We start from the raw sequence: 11,294 nt of genomic DNA on the forward strand, positions 1-11,294 counted from the left end.
TTCATTCATCTCACCCACTAAAAAAAACAGATACGGTGTTCTTCAAAATGAATAAAAAAAAATCTGAAATTCAACGAAAACCTGCAATAATTAAATATGTTAAATAATACAAATATCCTTTATGTATTTAATCCCATTTTATTAACTGATGTCTTTGCTGTTGATCCAATTCATCCACACTAATAAGCAACAATTACTCAAGATAATCTAACATTTGTTTTCCCTTTTTGTTATTGCTGAAGAGTTGACATTTTTTCTTCTGCTGTCTACTGTACAGACGGGAATTTACTTTTCTCTAAGCCTGAGGATTTGTGTAAAAAGGCTTTTATATTTGCCAAAAATAGAACTTTTTATATTTAAAACAAACAAGCAAGCCCTGGCCAGATTTCAAAAGTAATGCAAAAGTAACGTAACTAGTTACTTTTTTAGGGAGTAACTCAATATTAAAACGCATTACTTTTAAAAGTAACTTTCCCCAACACTGCATGTGCAACTGATCCGATCAGCATATTCAAAGATTTCTACGTGTTTTTGTAATGTTAAGTAACGTACCACAGACATATCTCATGAATCCTTTAATAAAACAAATGTAGAGAGAGTGATAAGAGATTAAATGTCTAGCGTAGATTAAAATTGATGAATAAAACGTAAGATGAGTGAAAGCTTTTAATGATTTTTAAGAAGTTTGTAGATAAGATATTGATTTAATACAACAGTTAAATAATTAAGAAGTTAATATTTAGTGACTTACATTGTCTGACTATAACACTATTGCCTGATTTTGCTCTATTTTGTCGACAAAAATGGTCACTGTGCATCTCCATTCAAACACAGCGCTGTTTAATTTTCTGAATGAACTTGTGTTTTTTCCAATTTCCCATTCATAAAGTCACCTTATTCCTGAATGAATCAGCCATTTGAACAAAAATGAATGATATGATTCAGTAATTAAATCAGTGACTTGCCGCCACCTACTGGCAGATTTAGTTTCATTTTTAAAGTATCTTTTCAGTTATTTAAATCGTTTAATATTTATATATTTGAAATGTTACATTTAAACATTAATCTCAACATGAATTTATGAAATTAATTGCACTCATGCCACCTCTGAGCCTCACTAAACATATGAAAATACATTCTTCATACGTACTTCTGTGCCACCTCTTGAGTATAAATTGATTTTATTTGATTGGTAACTTATTCTTATTCTGTTGTTTTAACTAGAAATTTTAAAAAGCTTTAAAAAAATTTTAAGGAGTCAAATATCACCTCATAATGGCAAGGCAAATATTTAATGAGATTTTTTGATTATTGATTAAGAAGGTGCTCCGGAAATTTGTGACTACTCTTTTTTGCTCCTAAAAAGAAAAGTAAGCATAGAGCCCTGTATTTGACTTTTTTTTTTTTTTTTTGTAGTCGTTTAATTGAAAATGTAATACCTTTGTTTGCACATTTTCCCAGGATTTTTTTAAACATAAGACTCAAGAAAACAGCATCTATTTGAAATACATTTTTTGTAACATTTATATATTTTCAGTCACTTTTCATAATTTAATGCTGAATCTTTGCTGAATAAGGGGAATTCTTTGATATATTAAAATGATTTTATTTAAATATTTGAGCATTGCATATAGGGATGACAGCCTAATCAAACAATAATTAAAACAACAAATCTAAAATATTTTAATCCAACATTAAATTAAACAATTTTAATAGAAGCAGATCCCATCAGTTTACATTTGTTTTCTCTAGTTTTGTATTAAAACACATTAAATGAAACGAACAAACAACTTTAATAAATATGATAGCACTGGATAACCCGAAGTGTTAGATTTTCACAGTTCCGCTGAATATTTAAGTAACCTGACTGAGTGATTTCCTGAGACTGTCCTCTCAGGTCAAGTCCTGAGGTAACCCTTCTATCCATATATACTTTTAAAACACAATGAAATGTACATTTATTTGATCACAGTAAACCCCTTTCAAAAGCACATTCTAATCGTTTAAAACGTAAACATCTGTCATTTTCAACAACATCAGACAAATCTGTTAAAACAAAAAGGAACGATTTAAAACAGCTTTTCGTACAAGGGGTCAGCGGAGCCCACGGTGGAGGGCAGGGGTGTGAAGTGACAGTCAGCACATCTGGTCACATTAATAATGCAAAGAGCTTTAAACGGCAGTTTGTCACTTATTGAGTGCTGCCTGCTGAAATCCACCCTGACACCCAAGCTGCTGCCCAGGGACTCGACCAAATGAGAGTCGGATGGAGAGGATGAGAGGGGCACCAGACAGCGAGAGGACAAACAGCAACGTGAAACTTTTGTCTGATGAACACTCTTTCTGCTTTGGCTGTAAATGGTTAATGAATCATAAAACACATTTAGTTTGGATATCCAGACGTTTATTTAGAGAAAAAGCCACCAGAATAAAAACCAAATATTGCATCATTTTATAGATTTTAGTGGGTTTCAATGAAGATATCTTTTGTACCTACACTTTTAAAGGGGTCATCGGATGCAAAACTCACTTTTACATGTTGTTTGAACATTAATGTGTCTTGGCTGTTTGTGTACACATCGATACAATGATCAAATTCCACCCAGTGGTAGTTTTTTTTTTATCTTTAAAAGTAATATCATCTTTTTAAAATCAGCTCATTCTCAGCTTCTTGTGGGTGTGACGACACAGAGACAGAGGCCACTCCCACGATAGTTGATTGACATGAGCGCCTTACCTTAGCCCCGCCCTCACCGAGCTGAAACAGTCCGACTCCGATCGCCATTGTGTGACTCAGGTGCAGAGGAAGACAAGAAAGTCTCATATTGAGCAATTGGGGTGTTCTGTTGTTGGATGTAATAATGAACATAGCAGTAGTCATTTATTCCAGACATCTGAGTCGCTGAAGACGCAGAGGTTTAACATTACTTTCATTTTTAAATGGAACACGCCGATCTCGATCAACATATGCGTCTATGTTCATGTGAATCGTTCCTGATGCAGCTTCACCCACAGCAGAAGTGAGTAGAAGGGTTTTTTATGCATCTTTGCAAACGGTTTTTCTTAATAATGTGCTTGGTGGCAAGTTTCGCCACTAAACGCCGCTGAAGTAAACATGACGGCTCATAAACTCACAACAAGGAGGGGCGGGGCAAGCAGAGCTCAATGGCATTTAAAGGGACCACGCAAAAAAATTAGATGCCATAGAAGATTTATTTTTCTGTTTCACAAAAGGTTCTTTGGGGCAAATAAGGTTCTTCAGATTATAAAAAGGAAAGAAAGAAATGGTTCTTTAAAGAACCTTTGACTGAATGGTTCTTTGTGGAATATCCAAATGTTTATTTAGAAAAAAAGCCAACAGAATAAAAACCAAATATTGAATCATTTTATAGATTAATGGCCCCATCACAGTTTTAATGGGTTTGAATGAGGACATTTTTGTCCAAAAGGTGCTGAGGGGAACTATTTTTTGAACCTACACTCTTAAAAATAAAGGTGCTTCATGATGCCGTAGAAGAACTTTTTTGTCTAAATGGTTCCATGAAGAACCTTTAACATCTGAAGAACCTTTCTGTTTCACAAAAGGTTCTTCAGGTTATAAAACAAAAAGGCAAGAACGAGATGGTTCTTTAAACAACCTTTGACTGAATGGTTATTTGTGGAATCAAAAATGGTTCTTCTATGGCATCGCTTGAAGAACCTTTTGAAGCACCTTTATTTTTAAGAGCATAGTGTAAAATAGATTTATTAAAGAACATTAGGGTGAAATATTTCGAGGGACTCTACCAAATGAGAGTCGGATGGAGACGGGCACCAGACAGCGAGAGGACAAACAGCAACGTGAAACTTTTGTCTGATGAACACTCCGTAAACAATTTCTGAAAGAATCATAAAACACATTTAGAAGTTTGTATATCCAAAGGTTTATTTAGAAAAAAAAAACATTTTTATACAACAAACAAAAAAAGGTTCAAATGGCATCATCTTTATATTTTGTCCCATCCAAATACAGTTGTCACAGTAAAAGGCAAACTATGCATTGCTCCTTGAATGCAAAAGATTGAATTAGCTGACATTTCTAATTAACACTTCACCATGAGCTGACAAGTCAGTGAGAGTTGTTGAGGTGTATGAGCGTCCAGGAGAGACTGGCTGTACTGGAACAGACGTGTTACACGTCAGCTTTACTTCCCAGTGATGAGTGGGTTCCTCAGCACCACGATGACCGAATCGCCTCTCAGGAACATCTTTGAGATGTAACGATCCTTGTTCACTGGCTTTGACTTCTTCTTGCCTTTGCCACTCTTAGGCACCTCTGTCCACATCTCCTTTACATTCTCCAGAACCATGTTACAATGTCTGAAAATCCAGAGAAAAGAGTGAGCACCTAAATCACGAAAACTATTGACTAGGGATGCACCAAAATGAAAATTCTTGTCTGAAGCCGAAACCGAACAAAAATCAAACACTGGGCCGAATTTATTTATTCATTTATTTTCACCATGTTTTAAAATGTAATTTATTCCTGTGATTTCAAAGCTGACTTTTCAGCATCATTACTCCAGTCTTCGGTGGCACATGATTCTTCAGAAAACATTCTAACATGCTGCTTTGCTGCTCAAAAAAACTAATTATCATCGTTATTGTTTCGAAATAATCGTCTATAGGCTGGAAATATTAGTTTATTTGAACAACTTTAATTTGAAATAATTATTGAGGATTGCATCGTAAAGTAAGTGCATGAAAAAAAAAAATCAAACCAGTCTTTAGTCGTAATTAACATTTTAAGCTTTGCCTAACTGACATGCCCTTTAATGCAAAATGCTGTTGGTATTGTTTTTCTTGCAGCTTTGTAATAACAATGTGGTCAAACTCTGAAGTGTTGCTCATACACATACAGTATTGGCTGGCACGCTCCCCTTTAAGTCACAAAATTGACGTTGGGATAACAAAGCCATCTTCCTTGGTTTCACAATACTCAATTAATGACTGATGTTTTTAGAAGACGTATCTCTGCTGAATTTCTATTTTGTGCTATGGGCACAGCCATTGATATAGGCTGCAGTGGAGGTTTTTTTTATGCTACTATTCAAAACTTCCGCTTTTCGAACGCAGAAGTGTAAAAAAAGACCCATTAAGAAATGTATTACAATATAAATTGACCATATCGTCCAGCCCTAGCATATGTACAGCTGGCAAAGGAGTCATCTAGGTCTGTATAAAAAGTGTTCATTGCTTTTCAAATCGTTTTTTGAAGATGGCACACTTGGCACTGCTTGAGGATCTAGCTGCACATACCATAGGTAAAAGCATGTCATATATTTGCTAAAAGTGATGGAAAAACTGAAGGAACGGAATGGAAATCTCCCCTTATAGGGAGGTGGTTTAGGTGTGTTTTATGCAAATGACTAACCTTGGGCACATGGCCGCTCGTTTTGAACACTCAAATGCATTAAAGGCTGAAACATAAAGTGTCACATTCAGCTGACCTTTCTTCACGATCCGCTCGCTGCCTGCCCCATAAATCGGCTGTTAAAAAACCCCGTCTCTGTGGTCAGCCTAGGGTCCGAGATATGCCAAAAAAACTATCGGTGCTACCAACCATTCCACAGAAAAACAAACCGTGTTCCAACCAATCAGCGTCAGGGGGTTGGTGTTGTGGATTTTCGTACTGGTGCAGAGATGTGAGGGAGGCAGAGCGAAAGTCATGTGACATTTTATGTTTCAGCCTAGAATCGCTGATACAGCCTTTAATATAAGTCTAAGAACAAGACTAAAATGTTGTGAATTGGGCTGAAGCTCTACTGAGCACAACAATCTACACATTTTTTATTAACTAAGACCCACTGTCTTGGCATATATAAACTTTTGTGTGTGTTATGCATTAGGATTGACTTTGTTATGCAATCTGTGCATGTCACTAAAGCTGGTGTGTAGTTACAGAGTACATTTATATCAAGCAATCACATCAGGTACCTGTCGAATGCTTTGACTCTGCCCAATAGCTTCTTATTGTTGCGGCAGTTGATAAGAACCTGTGTGTTGTTTTTCACAGACTGGGTGAGCACTGAAAGCGGACCGGTGTTGAACTCTTCCTCTTCTCTCTTCTGGAGCTCCTCTGGAGTCATCTCAGATTTGGGCTTGTTTAACAAACTCCTAATAAAGAGAATGACAGAGATGTTAGAAAATCTGAATAAAGAGCTTAGATGAATACCACAGCTTGCAGAGCATATATACAGCTACTAGTTAGAAAATATGTCGCGTTTAGTGACTTATGTGAAGAATTCATGCCTAAAATACCTCAGCTTTGACAAACAGCGATAAACAATAAACACTACGGCAAGATATTCACAGTAAAACTGTTAAAAAAACGGAAGCAATGAGAAAGACAATGAATAAACAACCAAACACGACGTTTACAAAACAAACAAACAGAGAGGAGAATCCTAACAGCCAATACAATAGAAAGTTCATTGTAGCGGCTAACGTTAGCATTAGTGCTACTAAGTGATTTCTACAGCGGCTATAAAACTACAAAATGGTTATTTAAATCCTTGCAGTATCGTTCAAATGTTTATAATTATATGCTGAGTGCAGTAAAACTAACTTACATGTTTTATTAGGCTTCGGCTTCTTCTTCTTCACTGAAATGAGAGCAGCTCCACACAGGCGCCTCACGTTTCCACAACGTTAAAATCACTTCCGGGTCTGTGCCGCCTTACTGAGTTGTAAGTTCCGGTTCCGGTTTTGTAAATGTAAATTCATAAGCTTGTTTTTAGGCAATTTTAGTTTTCATACGTGCTATTTAATGAGAAGTTGCCATTGTAATAAATGACCAGATATAGTCTGTTCCACTATTAGTTAACAGGTCATTCCTGGTATCCAGTAACATTTTGGCTCTATAAAGTAATTTTTTTTTTCATGTTTTTAGCATTCTACCAAAATAGTGACATGTTTAACTATTAGGAATACATATTGGCCATGTTCAGGGATTTAAAAAATAATAGTTATGGGTAGATTGTTCAGACACAGGCTGTGAAAATATTCCACCCTAATAGTCATCACAAATATTAATAATGTAAATGCTAATCAATAATGAGGTTTTCCTGGGTCATATATGTCCCTAATGCCATTCTTGAAACATAAAACAATTGAATTTTGTTTAAAAACATATGTATGCTGTTAATGCTCCTCACATCATAAAATAAGACAAAAGGATGCCAAATATTTAAGTTTGCTGTCAAATTATTATTTAAAATGACTTGTCTAACAGGGTGGATTGGAGCATAACAGGGTGGAACACCAGTGTTAACAGGTATTGTTTGTCATCTGTAATGTGTGGAACTGCACCTATATTGATTCAAAACAATACAAAAGAAAACCTAGATTTATTTTGGGGGAGGGACACAAAAAAATAGATTCTGGATCACACCATTGTATTTATGGGGGTGGGATCATTCGTGTAACGGGGTTGAGGGGTTACTCAGGTACAGAAACAATTGTGATTTTAATGAATAATTAACAATTAAATTTGAAAAAAAAAAAAGAAACATTACCAGAAAAAGAGCACAAATAGATGTTTAGGTTGATATCAAAATTTATTGACTTTTTAAATAGTTTGATTTGGTATTTTCAAAGTAAACTTTCATCAAGGCCATGAGGGACATTACAAAATAGGTGGTGTCAAAGGAAAAAACTGTATTATTTCTCATAAAAAGATAAAAATTAGTTCAGTTTTTTTACACTGTATTAAAGGGTGCATTTCAATATATATGTAAAGCTGTTTAAATATAAAGTTTGGTGACCCAAGAGATGAAATACACCATAAGAGGTGAGAGGGACTCAAATTGTGCCATTTTCATGGAATGACTCAGCTATGTGGTTTCTTTTCACAATCAATCATAATGACAAATGGCAAAGCAATTCTCTGCTGAGGTGGCTAGAGAAATAATTACAGTTTAGAGAAGTCAGACATAAGAAATATTTTTTGATTTATAATTAATTAATTAAACTAAAGATTCTGTAATTCGTTTAGATGAACTAAATTAACAGACAAACACAAATGCCCTGTTTACAGACACTTTTTATGCACAAAAACTTAATATTTACAAATTTCTATTCTTGTTTTTTCTTTCCCTGCCTTAATTTTCTGTAAAACAAAACAATTTCTCACATTAAGTGAAGAATCCATATTATAGCTACAATTATCTTTGTTATCTGTTACCTTTGTTCGTTGATTTGATAGCTTTGTTTGCTGCTGTGACTTAAAGACCTGCTGTTGCTGCATCTCATTTTCTCACAACTCTTTAATGTTTTTATATCTCCCCGTTTGCCTTAGTGGGCTGTCTTTTTTCCTCCAAGCTTGGGTTCTGGATTTTCCACCCTGTTATGATATTTTTATATCTCCCCACTTGCCTTAGTGGGCTGTCTTTCTTCCTCCAAGCTTGGGTTCTGGATTTTCCACCCTGTTATGATATTTTTATATCTCCCCGCTTGCCTTAGTTGGCTGTCTTTTTTCCTCCAAGCTTGGGTTCTGGATTTTCCACCCTGTTATAATGTTTTTATATCTCCCCGCTTGCCTTAGTGGGCTGTCTTTTTTCCTCCAAGCTTGGGTTCTGGATTTTCCACCCCGTTATAATATTTTTATACCTCCCCGCTTGCCTTAGTGGGCGGTCTTTTTCCTCCAAGATTGGGTTCTGGATTTTCCACCCCGTTATAATATTTTTATATCTCCCCGCTCATGAAACTAACAAGGTGGACAATCCAGAACCCAAGCTTGGAGGAAAAAAGACTGCCCACTGGGGCAAGCAGGGAAATATAAAAATATTATATTAACCCTGTTATAAAATATTATAACAGGGTGGAAAATTTTGAGCTAAGTTAGCTGTAGCTCTTTGAGTGATAAACATTTAGCTTTCTAATCTTCTACAGATAAACAGAACTATGTCAGATATGTTTTTTACATTTTTTGACCAGACAAACATGGTCCATAACATAGCCTAACAGGGTGGAACTTTTAGACTGTGACAAACAGGGTAACATTTTAAAAGCTAAAAAAAAGGTAGGATTCAGAGTTGAGGCTTACCTCAGTCTGTACAGTTGAATTCAAGTGGGACAAATTAACAATATCACTTCTTTAAAATGGTCTCAATGGAATTGCAGTCTATTTTGGAAGGCAAGAAAGAACATACTAACAGGGTGGAAGGTGACTTTAGAGACACATATTAAAATTGTAAAAAACAAAAAAACAAAACAAAAAAAAGAATAATAACTATAGTTATAACATATATAATTAGATGCAGTTTAGCCTAGTCTATAACATAATATATATATATATTAATATTATTATAAATTTTTTTTTTTTTTTTTGCGGAAGTTGATTACTTTGCACTGAGGACATGATAAAACCGAATGCCTATATCAATAAAAAAAAGTGCGTAAAATACAAAATTTATTTTTAAATGTGTATTATCTCTGTTTAAGTGATAAATAAGACCTAAACATATAATTAATAATAATAATATTATAAAAAATCCTATAAATATGTGACTCGTTTTAAAGAAAATAAGTAAATCACAAAGTGACAGAAAAGTCACTGTATAACAGGAATGACCCGAACAAGTGTTAAATAATCATTCTTAAAATTAAAAAGTGACTGACTTTCCTATACTGCAAAAAATGCTTTTCTTACTTAGATTTTTTGTCTTGTTTCCAGCCAAAATATCTACAAATCCTTAAATCAAGAAGAATTTTCTAGATGAGTAAAAAATAATTGTCTTGTTTTCAGAAAAAACAAGGCATAATTAAGTGAGTTTTTGCTTGAAAAATAATCTTGTTTGAAATAAGATTATTTTTCTTACCCCATTGGCAGATTATTTTGCTTGTAACTGTAATTTGCAAAAACTCACTTCATTTTGACTTAGACAATAATTAAACAAGACAATAATTTTTACTCGTCTAGAAAATCCTTCTTGATGTAAGAATTTTTAGATATTTTGACTGGAAACAAGACGAATAATCTAAGTAAGAAAAGCATTTTTTGCAGTGCATATACATACGTGTCTGTGTGTGGTTTCAATTGCAGACACAATTATGCTTTTAATTACTATATGCTTGTAATGTTTGGCTACCTCTGCTACTTCTAAAATGTTTTGCTGTGATGAAATGCAACAGTGTGATGTAGTGATCTGCCTCATTGAAGGGAGCATGTATCGATAACAGAAGAATGTGTCTGGCCTCTTAGCCGTGGTGTGGGGTAATATTCACGGGGCAGGGGTCAGGTGTGTAGACCAAACAGACATCTCTTTGTTATGTGTCATGACTGACAGAAAAGACGGCTGTATGATGTGGTGAGTTTGTGAGTCGGACAAAGATGTGAGTCTGTACGCCGCTTAGGCTCCAGGGGATTGGCTTACTGCTTAGAGACAGGCGGGCGCCCACGGACCCCTATCCTACCCATGTGATTTCACAGGGTGGTGGGTTTGCTCAGGATAATCGCACCCTATAGTGTGGAGATTTGAGGATCATGTCTGTGGAATTGGTTTACAAAGCTTTGCTATCGTTAGAAAATGCACACCGAGCCCCGAGTCTTTCAGGTACGGCGGCTAATGTTTTCACCTCTTCAGATCACTTCCTTCCTCCCATCTTTAGAGTCTTACAAGTGCTCTTTACAAACAGAAACCAAAGTTGTTCAAGGAGCGTTTGTGTGTGGGTTTCTTTACGATACACTATAAACCCAGATAAGTTGAATTTACTTAAAAAACATTAGGAAACTGGTTGCCCTAAAAAAATAAGTAATTTGAACTTAAAACAAATCAGTTTATTTACTTTAAAATGTTTAGTAATAGTAATTACCAAGTTCAGTTCATTTAACTTAAAATTTTTTGTAATATCAATTTGCAGTTAGTATAGCTACACTGCAAAAAATGCTTTTCTTACTTAGATTTTTGTCTTGTTTCCAGCCAAAATATCTAAAAAAAATCTTGAATCAGGAAGGATTGTCTAGACAAGTTAAAATTATTATCTTGTTTTTAGTAAAAACAAGTCAAAATTAAGTGAGTTTTTGCTTAAAACAAGCAAAATAATCTGCCAATGGAAAGAAAAAAAATCTTATTTCAAGCAGACAACTAGATTATTTTTCTTACCCTATTGGCAGATTATTTAGCTTGTTTTAAGCAAAAACTCACCTAATTTTGACTTGTTTTTACTAAAGACAAGACACAAATTTTTAATTGTTTTGAAAATCTTTCCTGATTCAAGAATTTTTAGATATTTTGGCTGGAAACAAGACAAAA

General features: G+C 34.7%; 1 protein-coding gene across 1 annotated transcript; it reads right to left on the minus strand.

Moving 5' to 3' along the window:
- Positions 1 to 3,899: 3,899 nt before the first annotated feature.
- LOC141345836 (small nuclear ribonucleoprotein Sm D2) lies at positions 3,900 to 6,719 on the minus strand. Its single transcript, XM_073850755.1, has 3 exons — positions 6,612 to 6,719; positions 5,977 to 6,156; positions 3,900 to 4,359 (listed from the first exon to the last, which is right to left on the minus strand). Coding segments are annotated over exons 1-3 (357 nt in total). The 5' UTR covers positions 6,614 to 6,719; the 3' UTR covers positions 3,900 to 4,184.
- Between the last annotated feature and the right edge of the window lie 4,575 nt (positions 6,720 to 11,294).

This window comes from Garra rufa, chromosome 11 (assembly GCF_049309525.1).
Source record: "Garra rufa chromosome 11, GarRuf1.0, whole genome shotgun sequence".
Classification (NCBI taxonomy): Eukaryota; Metazoa; Chordata; class Actinopteri; order Cypriniformes; family Cyprinidae; genus Garra; species Garra rufa.